The sequence below is a fragment of the Acomys russatus genome, chromosome X, assembly GCF_903995435.1.
Source record: "Acomys russatus chromosome X, mAcoRus1.1, whole genome shotgun sequence".
Taxonomy (NCBI): Eukaryota; Metazoa; Chordata; class Mammalia; order Rodentia; family Muridae; genus Acomys; species Acomys russatus.
In genome coordinates, this window is record NC_067169.1 from 21431240 (window position 1) to 21454712 (window position 23473).

The window sequence follows — 23473 nt, forward strand, 5'->3', positions numbered from 1 at the left end:
GTGTTTGGCATTTGACTGTCAAATTCAGATATCATAGCTATCAGACATTTAAACTATTCCCTGGAATGAGGCTAAAATCTGGCTGTAGTCTTTCATTAACTTTGGTTTTTACTTTTCCCCAATAAGCAAGCTCTATTCTCTACCATAAGTGACACTTTTAGCTCTTAGTGCAAAGTTCAAGATAGAAGAAAAAGAAACACAGACACTGAAATCCCTAACAGCACAAGTTTATTTACAATTGAAGTTAAGGAATATATATATACATATACACATATGTCTGTATATGTATATATGATTTTTTTGAGACAAGTTCTTAATATGTATCCCTGGCTGGCCTGGACCTCCCTATGCAGACAGGCTGGCCTCAAACTTGCAGTCATCCTCTTGCCTCTGCTTCCCAAATGCTGGGGTCACAGGCACGAGCCACCGTGCTTGGCTGAGTTACGGAATATTTTTAATTCATGCTGAGAAAACAATAATACTTCAAACTTACATGGATATATTTGATAGTGAATACAAGAGGGTGCTGAGAAGGACTTTGGCATACACAACTACTGAAAGCAGGTTATCAGAACACTGGAAACACCATTAGAATCAAGTTATCAGAACACTTACATATATCACCTACGTATACGTTACACCAACTTCATGGACACCTCATGTTCTACCTCCTCAAGCTATTTGAATAAATAGCATTCAAAGTTAAGCGTTAAGACTGGGAGTAGAGAAGAAAAGACAGAAGTGATAAGCATCACAATATCTCAGAGCCTACATATATGAATACAACAATAAAATTAAGAAACAGTGTTTCAATATTTTTGTGTGAAACAATAGTCAGCAATGTTTAGCGCATGAGAAGACACTGTTTTGGTCCATCCACTTTCTCCAGCTTTTCAAAGTGTTTTCTGGCATTGCGGATGTTGATCAGAGTAGCTGCAGAAGCTGAGGGTGGGGGCAGGGAGACACCCAACAGAGTAAGAAGGGCAGTCAAAGGAATGTCTGTCTAGTAAAAGCAAATAAATTAAAAGATCCAAATCCTTCAATGTATGCCAGAATACAGGAGCAGGAAGCCTCAAGCTATCAAGCTTTAATATTTCTAAAGCAGACTTGCATATATCCTAAACATAAAATTTCACAATCTTTTGGTTTGAGACTAATAGAATAAACCTCAATATTTTTGTTACCTTTAAGTATTAACCTAAAATAGATAAAACCAGAAGAAGAGAGATAATTTAAACACACAGGAATGTTCTGGAAATACTGTGAGAACTTTTATTCTAATGGTTGTAGGAGATATGGCTTCCATGGTATGGAAATGATAAATACTGCCCCTTAACGCCCAGAACAGAAACACAGAGCTGTAGAACGTACAGTGATCCACAAAGTGGCTCAGCTTTAATAACTTAGAGGGTACATGGCTAGTCTTTTACAAGTTCAGAGATCTGGGTTCTCATTTCTTTAAGACTCATCAATTTAGTAATCTGAAATTTTTTTTTAGCAATCTGAATTCTTAACTTCTCATGGAGAAAAACAATACGTGAGAAAAATTATTTTTCATCCCTAAAATTATGCCTATTAAATAAAGTGATTCAACATGACTACAACCACTAGTAGTAAGTGCTTTAACTGTAGCTTTATATGTATGGATGGATGTGCATATGTTATGCATTATTTATGTGTAATATATCAGCTTTGCCATGCTTACCATTTGTAAGTGTCCAGTGCAGTGAGATTAAGGGCCTTCATGTTATTGTACAACGACTTCACCAGGAAATCATTTTTAAATATCTACTAAAGTACTAACTTGATGGCATTTGTTTAAAAATGCTATGACTTTGAAACTTTGTCAGCCAAGTTTAAACTTACGAATGGATGGATCAGACATCACGACCATGACGTAAGTGTTGGATGTAAATATGTCAATGAAAGCAGCAAAGTTAGAGTTCCTCACTTCCATACTCTGGAAAGAGGCAGCCAGCTTGCTATGGGAGAGAGGAAAACGGTAGTTAAAGAAAAGACTAAAATACGTTGCTTTTTATTATATTAGAAAGCAGTATAGTACTGTATCTTAATTTACCACGTTTTAAATGTCCAAGGACACTGTACTGATAAACTTAACATGCTTAGAGAGTGACTGGGAAATAGGATATGGACTGGTGTAGACTCAGAAGGAGAAGTGAGCTTCAATCTAGACATATATTAAAAAGTGTTACCAAAGATTTGCTAATAGTTCTTATAATTAGCATACAAAGTAATGGGTTTTATTATGGCCTTTTACATACACACACACACACAGACACTTTGTTCATATTTGCCCACATTCTCCCAGAACCGTCTCCCCTCATTACTGCTAGCCTCCTTTCCCCAAAAATAGTGTACCTATCTGTTATCATGTCATGTGCTTCACATTTTCCTTTCTTCTCCCTAATCAAACAAGATATCTTACTACTCTCTCATGGTCCCATTTCTTATTTTTATGACCTGCACAGAGTGCCACACATTTAATATTTACTATGTACAGTGTCCTGCCTGCATGTACACCTGCACACCAGAAGAGGGCACCAGATCTCACTATAGATGTTTGTGAGCCACCATGTGGTTGTTGGGAACTGAACTCAGGACCTCTCGAAGAAGAGACAGTGCTCTTAACCTCTGAGCCATCTCTCCAGCCCCCAAGAGACACAAATTTAATGTAGATTCCTCATACAAGGGAAAACACTGTATTTGAGTAGCTTATTTCACTTAACATAGTATTTCAAGTTCTACTTATTTTCCTGCAAATGTTTCTTTTTCCTTATGATGAATAATATTTCATACTGTATATGCATTAAGTTTTCTTTATCTGTGAATCTGTTGATGGGCACCAAGCCTGGATCTATTATAAAGATACTGTTAGTAGATCAGCAATAACATGGATGTCCAAGTATCTCTGAAGATCAGTGGTTCTTCACCTCCCTAATGCTGTAAACCTTTATGTGTGGTGACCCCCAACTATAAAACTATTTCATAGCTGTAATTTTGCTACTGTTATGAATCATACTATAAATACCTGATAAGCAGAATAGCTCACATGCAACTACCAAGGAAGTCATGACTCACCAGTGGTTGAGGACCACTGGTCTATAGTATTCTATTAATCAACATCTGCTTTAGTGTTGGTATCACAACATTTTTGTCACTATGGCTCTGTAGTATATGAGATTAGGTATTGTGATACTTCAAGTGCTGGTCATTCTTCTTGGGACTGCATTGGCTATTCAGGATTACGTGATTCAATATGAATTATAGACTTGGCTTCTATAATTCTGTGAAGACTGTAATTTGAATTTTGATGGAGCCTACAATGAATATTTGTACTGCTTTCAGTAATATGGTTATCTTACAATATTAATATTGCCATCTATGAGCATAAAAGGTCTTCCCATCTACTACTGCCTTCTTCAGTCTTCTATGGTTTTAAAGTTTTCATCTTAGAAGCCTTTCACTTTCTTCATGTGGTCTAATTTAGGTTACTTTTTGAAGCAATTGTGAATGCCATTTTTCCCCAATTTCCTTGGTAGTAAGTTCATTATTGATGTACGAAGAGGACTACTTTAAAAATATTTTAAAGATTATAATATATCATTTCCCTTTTCACTTTCCTTCCTCTGAACTCTCCCATGTACCCCGCCTTGCTTGTGTGTGTGCATGCATTCCTAAATATAAAAATATAGCCAGCTGACTGGGCACAGCAGCACTCGGAAGGCAGAGGCAGGTGGATCTGTGAGTTCGAGGCCAGTCTGGTCTACAAAGCGAGTCTAGGACAGCCAAGGCTACACAGAGGAACCCTGTCTGTCTGTCTTTCTTTCTTTCTTTTTTGTTTTTCAAGATAGGGTTTCTGTGTAGCCTTGGTTGTCCTAGACTCACTTTGTAGACCAGGCTGGCCTCGAATTCAGAGATCTGCCTCCCTCCGCCTGAGTGCTAGGATTAAAGGCATGTGCTGCTGTGCCAGCGCTGAGACTGCTGTGTATAGTACTGTTTTTGTATTTTTTAAAGTGCTGGTTTGGTAGTCATGAATTCTCATAGTTTTGCTTATCTTGAAATGTTCTTGTTTCTTCATTAACTTTAAAAGATAGCTTTCCTGGATATAGCAATTTTAGTTGTCAGTTGTTTGGTTTCAGGGCTTGAAATATATTATGCCATGTTTTTCCAGCTTTTAGGCTTAGTGATGAAAGATTTTATGTTATTTTGACGCTTGCCTTGGCAGTGAGTTGGCATTTTCTCCATAATACATTTCTTTTCATTATAATTTTGGCTGATTTGTCATGGCAGGCCTCTTCTTCAGTCATGCCCACTTGGGGTTGAAAATACCTCATATCTTGCTATCCATTTCTTTCCCTAGATTTTGGAATTTTTCTGTTTTAATATCATCGAATATTCGGCTTATGGCTTTACAATTTTAAAAATTAGATTTATTTCATTTGTTTTGCTTCCATGTATGTCTGTGCACAATGTGAAAATTCCAGATGGTTGTGAGCCACCATGTGGGTTGGAGGAACTGAATTCAGGTTTTTTTTTTTCTGTTTTTGATTTTTCAACACAGAGTTTCTCTGTGTAGCCCTGGCTGTCCTAGACTCACTTTGTAGACCAGGCTGGCCTCGAACTCACAGCAATCCATCTGCCTCTGCCTCCCAAGTGCTGGGGTTAAAGGCGTGCGCCAGCATGCCAGGCTTCAACTCAGTACTCTTTTTGTTTGTTTCTTCTTGGTTTTTCAAGTCAGGGTCTCTCTGTGTAGCCTTGGCTGTCTTAGAGTCACTTTGTAGACCAGGCTGACCTTGAACTCACAGCAATCCACTTGTCTCTGCCTCCAGAGTGCTGGGATTGAGGTGTGCGCCACCACACCCAGCTGAACTCTGTACTCTTAATCACTGAGCCATCTCTCCAGTCTGATGCCTTAACACTTTATCTTAGCTTTTCTCTAAGATTCTTAAGTCTGAGCTCTTGAACATATCCTAAGAATTCCTACAAGTTTTGGCTCTATTTTTCTTATTCTTTTTTTCTGCTTCATTTTGTATGCTGATGATTCTTCTCGCTGTGCTTTTTGATAGATTCTTTTATTTTCTGAAGTTTAGCTTGGTTCTTTTTCAGAACCTCAACCTCCTTAGTGAATGTCTTATATATATATATATATATATATATATATATATATTTTTTTTTTTTTTTTTTTTTTTGCATTTTGCCTCCACACCGCTGACCTTTCCATCTACTTTGATAGTTTTAGTACCTAGGCCCTGAATTGAATTCCTTACTTCAGCCGTCTGGTCATTTGAGTCCTTTACTTGAACACTGGTATCTTTTAAATAGGACTTTGAAATCTTTTCTTTCCAATAGTACGGAGGAACGGTGAGCATATGAACACATGAGCTCAGTGTCACCGTGGCTCATTCTCTCTGGTTATACTTTGCTGTATTTTGTGTATCTGCTGAGATGTGGCTTCTAGTTTTACTGTTTCTTTTTCTTGCTCATTTTGTTTATTTTCTGGGAGTCCTCATGGTGACCTGCCTTTAGTTGGGTTTGTATTTCTCATAATTACTTAGTAAGTGAAGCCAGCCCAGTAACAGAAACAAAGGTTTGACAGAAAGCCTGGTGTTAGCATGCTGTAAAAACCCTTTGTACTTCCCTTCTGTCTTTAAGGTTCAAGACAGAGGGACTAGGGCACTATGGGAAATGTATTTTAGTTGTTTACAGCCAAGATTATTAATGATTAAAAGTAAAAGGAGCAATGAATGTGGAAAAGGGAAAGGAAGGAATAAAGTATAAGAAAAGGAAAAGGCTACAGGTATGAGAAACAATAGAGAAAACAAAGAACAGGTGCAAAAAAAGTAAGATTCTTATAAAGGCTATTCTTGCAAGATACAAATTAAAATAAAAGCATTGAACAATTAAAATACAAGCATATAAGTTAATAACTACATAAAATAATATCTAAAACAAGATATCATAATGTTAGTCTTTCTTTCTTTGGGATGAATATAGTTGCTTCCCACTTTGGTTTTCTCTTTTAGCTGCTTCTGTAGATAGGCAGCTGTCAGTCTCTGCAGTTTAAACAAGTTATAGGCGTATGCCTTCCCTGTTATAAGAAGGCTCTGTGTTGTACTTGCTTTCTGCAGTTGTTTCCAGTCTGAAACACTCCATGCCACCTAAAGCCTTATCTTTGGATTATTTCTGACCACAGCTTCCATGAGGAGCTTTGTGAGTCTGGGGCTCTGAGGGAACACGGAAGTAGGGTCAATACTTGTATTTACTTCTGTCATAGGATGTTGTGTTTGAACCCAGACCCCTGCTGTTTATTTGCTAGTGGCCCATACATCTTGCCTGCAAATCCTTGTGTCCATCCATAACAGCATGCCAGGTTCACCATAACTCTTTAGTGTCATCATGTTATTGCTTGTGCAAGCAGTGCTGGTGAGAGTGCTTTCCCTTTATTCTTTAGCTTAGTCACTCTGGGGCTCTTGATTCTTCCTGCCTTGTTATATGTCTACCTTGGTATCCCTGGGAGTCTCAATGCTCGTGGTGTGTCCAATTCCTGGTTGTGTCTCCAGATCCCTGTTCCTATGACAGTCATGCTCAGGAGGGGACAGCTTCTCCCTGGTCTTCTTAGTGTCCTTGATTCCAGTGGAGGCAGTTTGGTATATTCCTGTCTTGTTGCTCACTGTTTCTACTGAAGATGATTTTTCCTCTCAACTCAGTTTATTTCTTCTCTATGCTGCTCTTATCCTCACATGCCAACACTTTTCACCTGTTCCACTTGTGCCTTGCTGATAGTCTTGCACTCTTTCCTTCTTAGCAACCGTGTTTCCTTTCTAGAAATCGAGGGGTTTCTCCTTCACCAGGTCACAAGTTCCCTTTTCCTTTTCAAAACTTTCTTGGATATTTAAAAAAATATTTTATTTAGTTTTAATTTATGTGCATTGGTGTGAGGGTGTCAGATCTTGGAGTTACAGACACTTGTGAGCTGCCATGTGGGTGCTGGGAATTGAACCTGGGTCCTTTGGAAAAGCAGGCACTGCTCTTAACCACTAAGGCATCTCTTCAGGCCCTGGATATTTTATTTTTATTTCCCAGATGGTATCAAAGATCTCAAAAGGATAGTTGACTTGCATATTCTTATATGTTTTTGTATCAGTTTGGTTCACATGATCCATGGGATTTGGGTTCTTTTTTCTTTAAAATTCCTGAATATAGTAACTTTTTCTCTTAAATTCCCATGAAGAACATAATATCCTTGCCCAATTACTTTTCATGTTCAAAATATAAGCCTATTATGCTTATATGAAAAGGACAATGAACAACAGTTCAATCAGTTGCAGAATCCTTTAGAACTCGACTTCTTATTTGATTAATCTAGTGTAAACATAAATGCAGTCAACCAGTTTATTTGAATGTCAAAAATGACAACTATTCCCCAGGCATGAACAGTCCCCATATAGAAAGTCTCTTACCTACAGCTCAGCTTGAACTGCTTGATAATGTTGCTGATTTTCTCAAATCTGTGAGCATCACGCTGTTCTTTGCACTGATAATGAGAAATCACCTGTGAAAAGGGATATTATTTTTTAATTCATGCAAATACTCATATCACTATTACTAATTAAAACAGACATCTGGAGCCAGGCAGTGGGGTCTCACACACCTTTAATCGCAGCACTCAGGAGGCAGATGCAGGCAGATTTCTGAGTCTGAGGCCAGCTTGGTTTACAAAGTGAATTCCAGAACAACCAGGGCTACACACCTGTCTCAAAAAATCAATAAACAAGCAAACAAGTAAGTCAGACAACTGTGAGTCCTTTGGTCATTCTAGTTTGTTGTTGTTGTTGTTTTCTAGGTGCAGTGAACTTTGTTGCTGGTATTCAATAGAGTAGGGCTCCCTGGGTCCCTCCCATTATTCTGGGGTCTAGGATGGAAACTGTGAGGGGAGATGCTCAGTGTTGGGCTGAGTTGGAACAGGGACTCCTCAGCAGCCGAGGGCCTCTCATTTGCTTTCATGTCCTTACTGGGTTGGGTGGTCCAGGGCTTCTTATTCCTTGGAGGCCATGTAGGCTATGAGGTCCACCACCCTGTTGCTGTAGCCAAATTCATTGTCATACCAGGAAATGAGCTTTACAAAGTTGTCATTGAAGGCAAGGCCAGCCCCAGTATCAAAGGTGGAAGAGTGGGGGTCGCTGTTAAAGTAGCAGTATTTTTGGGTTTTTTGTTGTTGTTGTTTTGATTTTCGAGACCAGGTTTCTCTGTTATCTTGGCTGTCCTGAAACTCACTTTGTAGACCAGGCTGGCCTCGAATTCACAGAGATTTTCCTGCCTCGGCCCCCACCCTCCGAGTGCTGGGATTAAAGGCATGCACCACCACATCCGGCTTTAAAGTCGCAGTTTTCTTAACAGAAAGTTTTTTAAAGATTTATTTATTTATTACACAGTATTCTGCCTGCATGTACACCTGCAGGCCAGAAGAGGGCACTAGATCTCATTATAGATGGCTGTGAGCCACCATGTGGTTGCTGGAAATTGAACTCAGGACCTCAGGAAGAGCAGTCAGTGCTCTTAACCTCTGAGCCGTCTCTCCAGCCTCAGGTCCTAGTTTTAAGAACTGAGCTGTTACCTGGCATCCTTGTTTCTTGGCCTCTGTGCTATATCCTTGTCAACATTTTCCATATTTATTTTAAAAATATACCCAGAATCATTTAGTTATAACTTGATTAGATCATTCATGTATTCTCTAGAGATGATTTTTTGACTCATGATGGTATGACTTTTGGCTTACTATGGTGAGTAAGCAATAGTCAGTAAAAAACATATTTTGAATTTTTCCAGGCTTGGAATATATTGAGCAATATTTTCTTTTGATGCTGAACAGCAACAGGGAGCCATACGTTCCAGAATACAAAGGTCAATTCCCAGCCAGGCGTGGTGGTGCACGCTTTTAATCCCAGCACTGGGGAGGCAGAGGCAGGTGGATAGCTGTGAGTTTGAGGCCAGCCTGGTCTACAAAGCGAGTCCAGGACAGCCAAGGCTACACAGAGAAACCCTATCTCAAAAACCCCAAAATAAATAAATAAATAAATAACAACAACAACAGCAAAGGTCAATTCCAAGAGTAGAAAAGTGAAGGTCTGATCACTCAGGGAATTTGCCCTGCTAAGCGATGAGCTTATCAGATTATAAATCGAGCCCAAGTCAAGAGGCATTTGGTGTCTTCTCAATTATCTCACCCGCCCCCATAGAGTTTCTCTCCTGGACTCACTTTGTAGACCAGGCTGTCCTCGAACTCACAGTGATCCACCTGCCTCTGCCTCCCAAGTGCTGGGATTAAAGGTGTGCTCTTAATCATTAAATCTTGCCTAATTAAGATGGCCTCCAGATTACAATAGTATAAAGTGGAAATAAATAAAAATATCAAACTGCTCTTGGGCAGTACCTAACGTTTAATTTTAAAGAAGTCTATAATAAACTATTTAAAAGCCTTTGCTAGATGAGCCCAAGTCTTGACTAGCACAAATGACAGACACCCACAATAGCTAAAATACCTTCCTAACATCTTCCAATTTAAAAACCACAAGTACACGAAAGGCTGACAAGAACTTGTGAATTTCTAGCAGAAGAAATCCATCCACATCATTTGCCAGAAGAGAATTGGCACAGAAATCCTGACATGTTAAATATTTTCTTTTACCAATGATAGACCAGATAGATGCATCTTGAATTTATCTCCCTCAATACAAATCATCAATCACACAAAAGCTGTCTGTTAGGAACAGAGTTTGCATTGGGCTATCACTGTATGCTAAGTGTGGTAGGTAATGACAAGCAAATACCACCGAAGCAAGGTTTGTTGTGCCATATACGTCAAAACAAACAGAACAGCTTACATCCTTATTGTTACAAACATTAGCCAGAAAAAAAAAATTAGGTTGAGTAGTAATTCCGGGAAAGTAAGCCATACCAGTGGGCTGACACAGAGAGGTACTCTAGTTAGGACTCTTAGCCTGGGTTCTACCAGCTAGCAGGAAGAGTGTGTTTGCATAAAGGATGAGGTGAAACTACATACATACATTCTCTATCCTCTGCTACTAAATACATGCCAAGGTTTGTGCTGGCTGCATACCATTATCCTGTTCCATCTATCTATCTGAAGATCGCTCTATCTATCTATCTATCTATCTATCTATCGATAGGGTTTCTCTGTGTAGCCTTTGCTGTCCTGGACTTGCTTTGTGGACAGGCTGGCTATCTACTTATGTATTTTTTTTTTAAATTTGGAGACAGGATTGTCTGTGTGGCCTCAGCTGTTCTGGACTCACTTTATAGAGCAGGCTGCTCTCGAACTCACAGAGATCCACCTGTCTCTGTTGAGATTACATATGTGTGTCACTGTGCCAGGCCCTGTCCCACTTTAATGCATACAATAAACCTATGATATAAACATTGTTCCTCTTATTTTGTAGAAAAGGCACAGAATGATTAAGACATTTGAACTCACCCAGCAGTGGTAAAATTCAGAAACTTAGTTCTTCACTTGGAGCTGTTTTTAGCCTTACATTAAATGAGCTTACTAAAATTACTAATGCACTGTGCTCTGACAAATTAGCTTTTATTACTATTTTGGTAGTGATGACGCCCTTTCAAGACAGTGTTTCTTTGTGTCACTGTCCTGGAACTTGCTCTGTAGACCAGGCTGGTCTGGAACTCAGAGATTCACTGCCTCTGCCTCTGCCTCTGCCTCTGCCTCTCCAAAGCCTATGCCATCACCACTCAGAGGCTATTACTACCATTTTTCAATGTATACATTGGGCTGGAGAGACGGCTCTGTGATTAAGAGTACTTCCTGATGTTCCAGAGGACACAAGTTTGGTTCCCAGCACCTATGCCAGGCAGATCATAAGCGCTTGTGTCTCCAGCTCCAAGAAATCTGAATACCTTCTTCTGGCCTCCATGGGTACCCAACACACAAGTGGCAACTTCACTCTTAGACGGACAGACACACAGGCACACACAGACACACACACCCACACATATCTTATATATATGTATATATATGTATATATGTATACACACACACACACACATACATATATATGGATAACACAGGTTTTTGCATCACCCACTCACAGCTGATATTGTGTTAAATTCAATTTTTTTCCCTACGGAGAAAAGGTTTATTTAGATTCATAGTGTTCTACATTCCAGCCTATAACTGGTTGAACCCACTGTGGCAGGCTGAACACAAGGCCTGTTATCACAGCTGGAATGCATGGCACAGTGAAACTGGAGGGAGGGACAGAGGAAGGAACAAAAGTCTCCCAATTCCCCTCAAAGCCATATCCTTAGTACTTAAGGACCTCCCTCAGGCTCCACTTTGAAAAGTTCTAGCATTTTACAATTACTTTCATTGCTACTCCATAACTATAATTTTCTTACTGTTACGAATCATAATGGAAATATCTGTGTTTTCCAATGGTCTTAGGCAACCAATGTAAAAGGTTTGTTGGACGCCCCCAAAGGGGTTATGACACACAGTTGAAAATCACTGCTTAAGAGTGACACATGGGCTGGGCGTGGTGGCTCACGCCATTAATCCCAGCACTTGGGAGGCAGAGGCAGGCGGATCACTGTGAGTTTGAGGCCAGCCTGGTCTACAAAGCGAGTCCATGACAGCCAAGGCTACACAGAGAGACCCTGTCTCGAAAAAGAAAAAAGAAAAATAAAAGAATGACACATGGGCTCTCAGAGAACACTTGGGATCCGTACCGTAACAACATCATAGACAAGAACTTTAAATAGGCCATGCTAAAAAAAAAAAAAAAAAAAAAACATGAACTTTTATGAAGCGTTACATTTAATTTATAAGAAAAGTAGAACTACCAGCATGTCTCTACCTGCTCCACTCCTCCATCTGAACACTGAACACTTTTTTGTTTTATCTTTTTACTTTTTCTTTCTTTCTTTTTTATTTTTGAGACAGAGTTTCTCTGTGTAGCCTTGGCTGTCCTGGACTCACTTTGTAGACCAGGCTGGCCTTGAACTCACAGAGATTCACCTGCCTCTGCCTCCCGAGTGCTGGGATTAAAGGCATGTGACACCACTCCCGAGACAGGGTTTTCCTGTGTAGCCTTGGCTGTTCTGGACTAGCTTTGTAATTTAGGCTGGCATCAAACTCACAGCCAGCTGCCTGCTTCTGACTCCCTGAGTGCTGGGATTATAGGCGTGCGCCAGCACACTCAGCCTCCATCTGAATTCTTAAGTAAGTCATTGAGTCTTTTACATGTTAGAAGTTTTCATGTTGTATCAATGTTTTTGAGACATGGGTGGGAGCTTTCTTAATAAAGGTTGGTGGGTAATAGTAATCCTTTATCATAATTGTATAATTATTACTAGAACTAATTTGAAGTCTCTGACAAGGCGTACCTGCCAAAAATCTAAATCTTACTACTTACTGAAAGGTTATTTACCAGAGGACTTTTTCCACGCCATTTGCATTCAATATTGCTCTATAAATAAGAACATACCTGCTGATGTGAATGGGCGTGGTTCTTCCTTAAAGTAGTAACATGCTGGTTTTTGACTGCAAGAAGACAGTTTGAAATCTATCTGTAGAACAGAAAGTCCTTACCAAAAAAGTAGCTCTCTCAAACAGAAGCACTTCATCAGCCTCAATGATTTCAGCAAAATTCCGCAGGTTCATTTCCAGTTGCTGAACATTGGGAATCAGCTGATAAACAATGCTGGACCAAGCCTAACAGGACAGAAACACAACTGACTATTACTAATAGGTAGCTAGTTCAAGGCCTTTGCAATGAGTAAGTACCCTACAAGAAACAAGACAGCAAAACACATTGATAATTGAGTCATAAAAATACAGACGTTAAATATAACAGAAATGAAACATCAAAATTAACCTAATACTTGATTTGTATCCTTGAGTTGAATTTCTAGAGATCAAACACTTGAGAAATGCTAGAGAAATTTCTTTTCATGAGCAAATAGGTAATTTAGTGCCATCATGTAGCCTTAGGAAAAAAGTCACAAAGTATGACCTATTGTACTAAAATCCTTCTAATCCAGACATCCAACAAACATTGAAGTCCAACATGTCCACAGCTTTAAAAGAAGAAATAATGCTATATTCAACATACATCCAAGAGCCAATTTTTTTTGAAAATATCAGAGCCACAATGAGAAATAGGCCCTCCCTTCAAAGATAGAATATGTCATTATAAAAGGAACAACTGGGATTATGATTTTCAAATGTTTGGTGACATCTGTAAAAATTACTGATTCCTTTGAATTTTAAAAGGCCTATCATATGACTGTGTGAAACTGACTTTATCCAGGACTATGACCAATGAATGCATGCAGATGAAATTTGTTTTACCCTCCTAGTATTCTCTTAAAGTGCTTCTTTCATATTTCTGCTATAAAATCTCCTTTACTCTCACTCCCAATTTGCCTGGTTAGGTGTACTTTGTTCTTCTGTCTCCTATAAGATGTCAGGAATCTTATCTCAGTCATTTGTGTAGGTGACAGCATCCAGTAGATAGACAACGAATGCTTGTTGAATAAAACTTAATATAAAAAAATGTAAGTCAGTTCTATGCAACATTAATGTAAGAGATAGTAGTAGCGCCATGTCTCTGTTCCAATTAGTTTTTATTACTTAGGCGTAGTGTTCCAAATTCCCAGGTTGGTGTTAATGTCACTGCTGAATTTACCTTGGAGAAGGCACCAAAGCTAACCACAGCAGAGACATTGTCACTCACAGCAGTGTTGTGATTAGCCAATTGTCTTTGGTCGTGTTTCACACCGCAGCTGGTTCTTATCAGTGCGTCATGTCGATCCTTATCACGGTTACCTGTTCTATGGGAATAAGGCTTTGAGAGAAATTCGGCCCATATTAATCTAGAACAGTACTTCCTAGACAGGTATCTCAAAATGTTGTTATTTAGAGTGAGCCTGGGACAACATTAATACTGGGGGGAAATGAACTAGTTGAAAAAAAAATCAGTGGCTATTTTTAAAATTCCAATGGTTTTCCTCCTTGCAAGTCAGGTTTCTGTGCTTCTGGTTGTAGATGCTTGTCAGATGAGTTGATACTGAAGGTCTAGCTACCAGTGACAGAGAAGAAGCCTGTACCACCCAGAGTCACACTTGTCAATGAATACCAGAAGCAGTCTGAAGGAGTGGTTTGACCATATGAGGACACAAAGGTAGTGAGTCTTTAAACCACTAGTAAGCCAGAAAAACAGAAGCAGAAGCTTCAACTTCATCCACAGAACTACTGAGGTAACAGCCTCTAGACTGCAAATAAGTGTGATAGCCATTCCAGCAATACTAACAATGAGGGTTGAATGCTCCAATTCCACATGAAAGCTGAAGTTATACTGTACAATATACATATCGTATCTTGTTCTAAGATTGGCTTCTCTCATTTATCCACTAAATATTTTTCTTCTGGGGCTATCTGAATTTAGGCACATTAGCATATACCATTAGCCCCTGCACATTAGCCACAACTACAATAATCATCGAGACCATAATGGGTCAAAATGGATGGTGGATGTTAAACGACAGTTTTGCTATGACAAAGAACAGTAGCAGATTAATCATATCCAAACTGGCAAATCCAGTGTGACTTGGTGACAATGTTGATCCAATCTAAGACTAAAACCAAAATTGTTGGACGTTAAGTTTGATGTTTTTCAAACAATTTGTTATAGATTATTTTCTTTTTAGTACAACAAATCTAGATGGGTATGAAATAGTTTAAAATATTTTAGTTTTGTTAATACCTTTTTTAATGTTTATTCATGCTTTTACAGTGCAGAACTGGGAAACATACACACCTTATACAGAGTTTCATCCCAGATAGATGTTCGGAAACACGAACATTCTAACGGACGTGATAAACGCCTTAAGTCTTCTTCGCGTTCTTTAAAAATCTGAATTAAAAAATCCAACAACTGATCAGCACATAACAGCTCTCCTCCTTCATTGCAAAATCTGATTTGTAATTATTTTATCATATTTTGACAAGGACCTCTTACTCTGGGTTCATAGGAATCTTGAGTGTTATTATTTCTCAAACAAGGCTATCAGTATGTTAATAACTATTAATTAGATTTCTTCAGGCTTATCCTGTTTTTGCTAAATATTCATAGAGATCACTATGATAGAAAATAAAATTAATCATACACATCTTTTTCTGTTTTTGTTTTTTGAGACAGGGTTTCTCTGTGTAGTCTTGGCTGTCCTGGACTTACTTTGTTACCAAGTTGGCCTCAAACTCACAGCAATCTGCCTGCCTCTGCCTCCCAAGTGCTGAGATTAAAGGCATGTACCACCGTGCCCAGCATAATCATACACATCTTAAAATATATGTATACTCCAATCTGCCAAATAGAAATCATTTTAATATGGCAATACCTTTATTAAATTTTTACAAATCAAAATATGTTTAGTTCTCCAGTATTATAGAAATACTGTTTTATTTATTTTTTGGGTTTTTGAGGCAGGGTTTCTCTGTATTGCCCTGGCTATCCTAGAACTCACTCATTAGACTAGGCTGGCATCAAACTCACAGAGATCCACCTGCCTCTGCCTCCCAAGTGCTGGGATTACAGGTGTGCAGCACCATGCCCCACTCAGAAATACTTTTTAATAACATATGTTTTAAAAGATTTATTTATTACTTATACAGTATTCTTCCTGCATGTGAGCCTGCATGCCAGAAGAGGACACCAGATCTCATTACAGCTGGTTGTGAGCCACCATGTGGGTGCTGAGAATTGAACTCAGGACCTTTGGAAGAGCAGCCAGTGTTCTTAATCTCTGAGCCATCTCTCCAGCCCTTAATAACATATTACATGATTATATCCAAACTCATATATTTATATGTTTAGTGTACTTAATTTGCCATACATATAACCCACACAAACAACTAAGCTCTAGTCAACTAGGATTTGTTTCTATGTATACATACCCATATATACAGAGAAAATATTTGTATAAAGTCTATACACTCAGCCGGGCACAGTGGTACATGCCTGTAATTCCAGCACTCAGGGAGGCAGAGGCAGGCAGATCACTGTGAGTTCGAGGTCAGCCTGGTCTACAAAACAAGTAAAACCCTGTCTCAAAAAACAAACAAAAAACCCATGTATATTCAGATGTTTCCCTATGTGGGTGGATTGCTAGTATGCATGTACACATAGTGATGGCCAATTCATTTTAATTTTTAAATTACATCTTAAATTAAAATATACTGCTTTCCCCCTTCCCTTTCCTCACTCCAGCCCCTCCTAAGTCCTCCCTCTCCATTTCGTCCCTTTCCCCACTTCCTTCTTTTTTTTTTTTTTTTTTTTTTTTTTTTTTTTTTTTTTTTGAGACAGGGGTTCTCTGTGTAGCTTTGGCTGTCCTGGACTCCCTTTGTAGACCAGGCTGGCCTCGAACTCACAGTGATCCACCTGCATCTGCCTCCCGAGTGCTGGGATTAAAGGCATGCACCACCACTGCCCAGGTCACTTCCTTCTTAAAATGATAGTCTTTCATTTTGTTAGTATTGTCATATGCATAGCCACTAATAAATAAAGACAACAGCTTCATTTTTTTGCTGTTTGTGTGTATTTGGTTTAAGGGCTTACTACTTTGTACTAGGTAGCCAACTGCTGTCTAATTGGACTTAAGGTCCAACAAGAGAGAAATCATGCCTGACACTAGAAACCTAATTAACTTCCAAGGACTAGTGAAGTCATTAATATTTTTCTTCCTTTTTATTTATTATTTATACAGTATTATACCTCATGTATACCTGCAGGCCAGAAGAGGGCATCAAATCACATTATAGATGGTTGTGAGCCACCATGTGGTTGCTGGGAATTGAACTCAGGACCTCTGGAAGAGCAGCCAGTGCTCTTAAACTTTGAGCCATCTCTCCAGCCCTAAGTCATGGATCTTAGAAGCGAATTTACTATTGCCACCTTGCTAGACCAGTATCATTCCCTACTATATTCTGAAACACATCCCTTATACCTACATATAACTACTATCCCTTATCAAAGAAGCCCCTCTTTACAGGAAATGAAGACCATCACAGGAAACCACAACTGGACACAAAGTAGACATTAACAAATCTTGGGGAGCCCAGGCCCAATGGCTAGTTGTACATCACAGCTCTTGCATCTGTGGCTCAGGGAATTATTACAGAAGAGGGGCGGAAAGGATGTAAGAGCCAGAATACTAGGAAGTATTCTGTTAAACACTCTTCCCTAGGCATGTCTAACCTGCCTTTTCCCCCTTTTTAAAAAATTTAATTTATTCAGATTACAACTCAATTGTTATCCCATCCCTTTCATCCTCCCGTTCCTCCCTCCATCCCGCTTTCACCCTATTCCCCTCCCCTAGGTCTATGACCGAGTGGGACCTCCTCCCCCACTATATGGTCATAGGCTATCAAGTCTCATCTTGGTAGCCTGCTTATTCTTTCTTTTAGAAAGAATAACCTGCCTTTTTATGCTAAGTACAACACTGAAGGTTTATGGTTCTCTAGAATTTTGGCCTGCTCTCCAAATTTCATCCTTGCCAGCCCCCACAATCAGTTGAACTACTTGCTTACAATAAGTCAATCTCAACATCTACTCTCCCACCCCCATTTCACATTCTGTGGGTTCTGCTGCTCTGAAGAATGTTTAATAAAAGATTTTAGTACTGAGAGTAGGTTCTACAGTAAAGTCCTTTTCATTATCCAAGACTATTTCATAAATATACTTTGACCAAATCCTCCCTCCTCCTAGATCCTCCCCTCTCACCCAATTCCATGTTTTTTCTCCCTAAAAAAACCCTCAAAATCAAAACATTGCTATACCCCTAGAGCAGTGCCTTGTTGAACCATCATCAGAGAAGCTTCTTGCAATAGATGGTAATTATCAGAGACCTACACCTGGTGGACACGGTGCTCAGAGTAAGAGCCTTTGGCTGCTCCAAATGAGATGTCATTAACCCCAATCCTGATAGGCTTTGGTAATCTACTCAGAGAGGAGGCAGAAAGATTCTAAGACTTGGAGTAGAATCTTAAAAAAAAAAAAAAAAAAAAAAAAAAGATTTATTTATTATGTATGCACTATTCTGCCTGAACAGCAGAAGAAGACACCAGGTCTCGTTACAGATGGCTTTGAGCCACATGTGGTTTCTGGGAATTGAACTCAGGACCTCTGGAGGAGCAGCCAGTGCTCTTAACCTCTGAGTCACCTCTCCAGCCCTAGAGTATAATCTCAAGGATGCGTTTCTGGATTGGTTTTGGTATAACTGGGATTAGTTCTATAATCTGATTACAATTAAAGGTGCGGTTTCAATAAGTAATGAGAACAGTCAAAAGAGTCTGGAGGTTATGTGGAATTCAGATACTGAAGCATACAAATTAAATAATTATAGAGACTATATTCTGACAACCACAAATGTGACTATTTTGGTCAAAATGAGTATAATGGATTTGTCAGCCAATCTCAATTTTGCTGTACGAAATGGATAACGATAAGAATGAGCTCAGATTTGAATATCCAGTTCAATTCCAGTATAGAGGATCTAAAGTTTCTATATCTGCCTTGAAAGATACCTTTACTTCCTACAGCCACAGGTCTAAGATTGCTGCAAAGTAAACTTGGAATCTCATCCTGTGAGCAGATAATTTACAGTGCAAACTAAACGCCGGCTCCATGACACAGCTGCTTGGAAATCATGGCTCCTGGCTATGCGGGAATGCGATTCTGGAGGGTGGACTTGGTCTCATAGAGGAAAGCTTGAAGAAGTGGGGGATGCCTTAATTCTCAACTCCTTGCCCACAGAAACTGCTACTACGTTCTTATCTAAGAAGAATCCAACTTTTCCTGGAAAAAAAAAAAAACCCAACTGTAATGGCCTCCTCGGAGGTAGCTACAAGAGAGCTCTGATTTGTTTCTATCATTGTCCTTTGCTTCTAGGTCTATACAGATTCAAGTATCAGAAGATTTCTATAGGTGACATACAAAAACATGACCCATGAGGAATTATTCTACTCTCTAAAAGAACTATATGATTTTTCTAAAAATATAGACAAAAAATTCAGGGATAATTGTGAGACTAGATATTAAATGTGGAGACTATAGTAGAAGGAACATAACATTCACTCAGGCCAAATCGATTGGTATGGATCCAATAAGCAGAGGATTTGGAGTGAAGGGCTAAGAAAGCATTCTGTTTGTTCAGTTCCTGGCTGAGATATGAATGAAAACACGCTATGCTAGCTGAAGTTAAAATGTCAGACCTGCACTGATCTGCGACACCAGAAGGAATCTAAAGGCTTAGGGAGATCACCATGTTCCAGATTTGTCATCTATAATCTATTTATCAAGACTTGGAGGTCCAGAACACAGTTATGGTGAGAAACAAATTAATAAGAGGAACCCTAGCTCCCTTCCCCAGGTCTCTCATCACTTTCCTCTACAGGCCAAAACTTACTGTGGCAGTTGCTACCACTTAACTGGGAAGCCTATCAAAGAAAAAGTGGGTGCTGGAGGAGCAAGAGCAATGTGGAGACATTTTATCATCAAATACAAGGAGGGTACACTTATTTGATTGGACAGAAGAACCAAGGTACCAACTGACAAAACCTATAGTTTTGACTAGTTGATCATATAAATAAATAACCTATGAACGAACTAGATGGGATATCTACTACATTTTTATTTGGTCTACATAAACGAAATTATTTAGGTCACATGATCAAAAATCTAGCATGAATCATAAAATGTCATGGCTCTTCAACTGGTATCCAGATTTGTGCCACTTTGTAAATCCAGAACTGCTTGATTGAAAGAGGAGGCTGGGTCAACTTAAGAAAGGATGCTGAGGAACAGGAGTGGGATGTGGTGGCTCATGCCTGTAATCTCAGCACTGAGGGAGGCAGAGGCAGGTGGTTCTCTGTGAGGTTGAGGTCAGCCTGGACTGCAAAGACGGCCCTGTGTAACAGAAAAACCCCATGTCAAAAAACAAGGCAAAACAAAACAATAAAATAAATAAATAAATAAAGGAAAGAAAGGATGCTGACACAGTTACATTCAGGTTGCTTTCCAGATTTCAGACTTCTTCCAGACATGGCTTCCAGAAGCAGTTGAGCTAATTCCTTAAACGAAACACCCTCCTATTTCTTTATGTCTTTCTCTTTCTATACAAAAACACATCTGATTGGATCTGTTCTCTGGAAAACTCAAACACACATAAACATATATAGAAACATTTATCATAGCTGAAATTGTTATTTTGTGAAATTTTTATTGTTAGACTTTTTAGTTTAGTAGTTAATGAAATAAATGATCTTCTCAATTAAGTGAAAAATCTCTTAAGACAGGGCTGGAGAGATGGCTCAGAGGTTAAGAGCACTGTCTGCTCTTCCAAAGGTCCTGAGTTCAATTCTCGACAACCACATGGTGGCTCACAGCCATCTATAATGAGATCTGGTGCCCTCTTCTGGCCTGCAGGCATGCATGTAGGCAGAATACTGTATACATAATAAATAAACAAATCTTTAAAAAAGCCTCTTAAGACTATTAATATATATTTGATGATATTTATATGAGCATTTAAAAATCAGTAAGAGAAATTAAAAGTGATTGAAACATTCAAAAGGAGCTCGTTTGATGGAATGTCTAGATTTTCATTACAATTTTGACTAAAATTTGTTTTTAAAAAATGTGGTACTGGGGATTTAACTCAAGGTATCAAATAGGCCAAGCAGCACCCTACACTGTTATATCCCCAGCTATTGAAGTTATTTTTAAAATCACAGAATAGCCGGGTGGTGGTAGTGCACACCTTTAATCCCAGCACTCAGGAGGCAGAGACAGGTGGATCGCTGTGAGTTTGAGACCAGCCTCGTCTACAATGCGAGTCCAGGACAGCCAAGGCTACACAGAGAAACCTTGTCTCGAAAAACCAAAATAAATAAATAAATAATAAAATAAAATCACAGTATAAGGAACTGGAGAGAGGGTTCAGTAGTGAAGAACATTTGCTACTCCTACAGAGGGCTCAAGGTCAGTTTCTGGTTCCCAGCACATATGTAATTCCAGCTCCAAGGGATCAGACAGTATCTGTGGGTTATGGAGCATGTTTTCCTTACTAAACCAATTATCAAAAGCTACTTTAGTATGAGGCTCCCCTTAAGACTCCAAGCCAGGGGCTAGGCGACAGTGGTTTATAACTTTAATCCCAGCCCTCAGGAGGCAGAGGCAGGTTGATCTCTATGAGTTCAAGGCCAGGCCTGGTCTACAAAGCAAGTTCTAGGACATCTAAGATTACACAGAGAAACAGAAAAACCCTGTTACAGGGAAAAAAAAAAAAGAAAGAAAGAAAGAAAAAGAAAGAAAAAAAAAAAAAAAAAAAAAAAAAAAAAAAAAAAAAAAAAAAAAAAAAAAAAAAAAAAAAAAAAAAAAAAAAAAAAAAAAAAAAAAAAAAAGAAAGAAAAAAGAAAAAAAAAAAAAAAAAAAAAAAAAAAAAAAAAAAAAAAAAAAAAAAAAAAAAAAAAAAAGACTCCAAGCCAAGGAGAAACTAAATTTAAATTCTATATGACCAGTCTAATCTAAAACTATTTTGCTTAGTTCTTCTCTATGACATAGAGAAGGATTTTTAAAAAATCTTATCCTTAATATCTAATGCTATTATTTTACACCAAACAAACTGAAGGTAGACTACATCTATGCCTTACTATCTCATAGATAGTTAAGAGTTTGCCTATTAGCCGGGCGTGGTGGCGCACGCCTTTACTCCCAGCACTCGGGAGGCAGAGGCAGGCGGATTGCTATGAGTTCGAGGCCAGCCTGGTCTACAAAGCGAGTCCAGGCCAGCTAAGGCTAACACAGAGAGACCATGTTTTGAAAAACAAAAACAAAAACAAACAAACAAACAAAAAAGACTTTGCCTATTTTACTACATCTCTTCTGTACTGAGCTCCTTTCTGGGATATTTTGGCCTATAGGTAGTTAACTTTATGTGTTTTTGTTGAAGAGATGAAAGTTGATATTTCCTACTCTACCCTTTTTAGTCATCGCAAAGTTATACTCATGCATACTAATTCACTTATGCCAGGGCAGTTGTGAGGGATCCTGAGTAGCGCTTGACACAGTGTGGTAGGCACCTGAATTGGTACATATCACTTTCCTAAATTAATCCAGTGACAATAGCAACCTCCCCTCATCTTACTCCTGGTGGGTGTATTAGCTGTGTTTTTAAAATGATAATGGTTATTTAGTGAAAGCCCATGCTCAGATTCTTACCAAGTTCTGCAATACAGAAGGCTACAATGACCTATACTTTATATATATATATATATACACGTATGTATGTATACACACACACACACACACACACACACACACACACACACACACACACACACACACACATAGGAAGTCAACAAAGCACACAAACCATTTGGTACAGCACCCTTTCAGTTTCTTACCAAGTCTCGCTGATCCTCCTGTACCAAATCCATTTTGTGTACCAAGCAAAAAATTTTGGCTTCTGGCGAATTCTGCAGAATAGCCTCAAGGCATGACTGATAATAATGCATGTCCTTTTCAAGTTCCCGGCTCTCCACATCAAAGACGTAAATCAGAACCTCCACATTTCGAAAGATGTTGTCACGCTGGCTAGTGAAATAATTTTCCATGAAGGTGTCTTGTCTGGTAGGGAAAAAAAAAATCTAGATAGTAAACAAATCCTCTGCTCAATCACTTCTGCTTGAAATGTTATTGTTCAGTTAAGTAGGATATGATCTTAAACTTTAATTCAAAGAGCAGTAACTAAATGTTAGTTAGAGCTCTACCTCTCTCTAGCTCCTCTACTCCAGGGTCATAACTTGCAGTCTTGTAAAATCCTCTGCCTTTCTTTTTATATTTGCTTTTGTTGTTCTTGTTCTTGAGACAGGGTCTCACTATGGAGCCCTGGCTGGCATAGAATTCACTATGCAGACCAGGCGGACCTCCAACTCACAGAGATCCACCCACCTGTGCATATTCACCATGCCTCTTGTCTTTTAGTGTTAAACACCACTTACCTTCTGTTCATTCTTTTAAGTCTGTAGCATATATTAGTCACTCTTTCACATGTTATTTGCCTCCTTTTTCTATCTAATTAACTCCACCTTGTTCCTTAGTTTTCAACCCAATCCATATGTCCTCACAGAAACCATCCCTGCCTTGTGCCAGCTCACTCACTATAGCCCCTTTAACCAACACATTCCTCTCATTTCCAATGCTTACCATAGATGCAAGACTGTACTTATTTGTATGAGGTTTTGATTAATAGTGTTCAATTCTGGGGGGAGGGGAATGTGAGGGTGAGACTGGGAGGAGAAGAGGGAGGGGGCTGAGATCAGGCTGTAAAGAGATTAAACAAACAAACAAACAAACAAATG

At 38.9% G+C, this 23473-nt stretch overlaps 1 protein-coding gene across 3 annotated transcripts in view; it reads right to left on the reverse strand.

Annotated features, from left to right (window-relative positions):
* Rragb (Ras related GTP binding B) overlaps positions 1-23473 on the reverse strand; it is a 52125-nt gene that overhangs the window by 16706 nt on the left and 11946 nt on the right. For 2 of the 3 annotated variants that reach the window (XM_051142493.1, XM_051142491.1), the window contains 6 exons: positions 22517-22739; positions 14874-14969; positions 12644-12766; positions 7482-7573; positions 1867-1982; positions 691-942 (listed from right to left, as the gene is read on the reverse strand). In XM_051142493.1, the coding sequence (XP_050998450.1) occupies positions 845-942; positions 1867-1982; positions 7482-7573; positions 12644-12766; positions 14874-14969; positions 22517-22739 (748 nt within the window). In that variant the 3' untranslated portion in view covers positions 691-844. Of the gene's footprint in view, positions 1-690; positions 943-1866; positions 1983-7481; positions 7574-12643; positions 12767-14873; positions 14970-22516; positions 22740-23473 lie in introns of those variants that run through there. The other variant, XM_051142494.1, reaches the window with a different exon arrangement.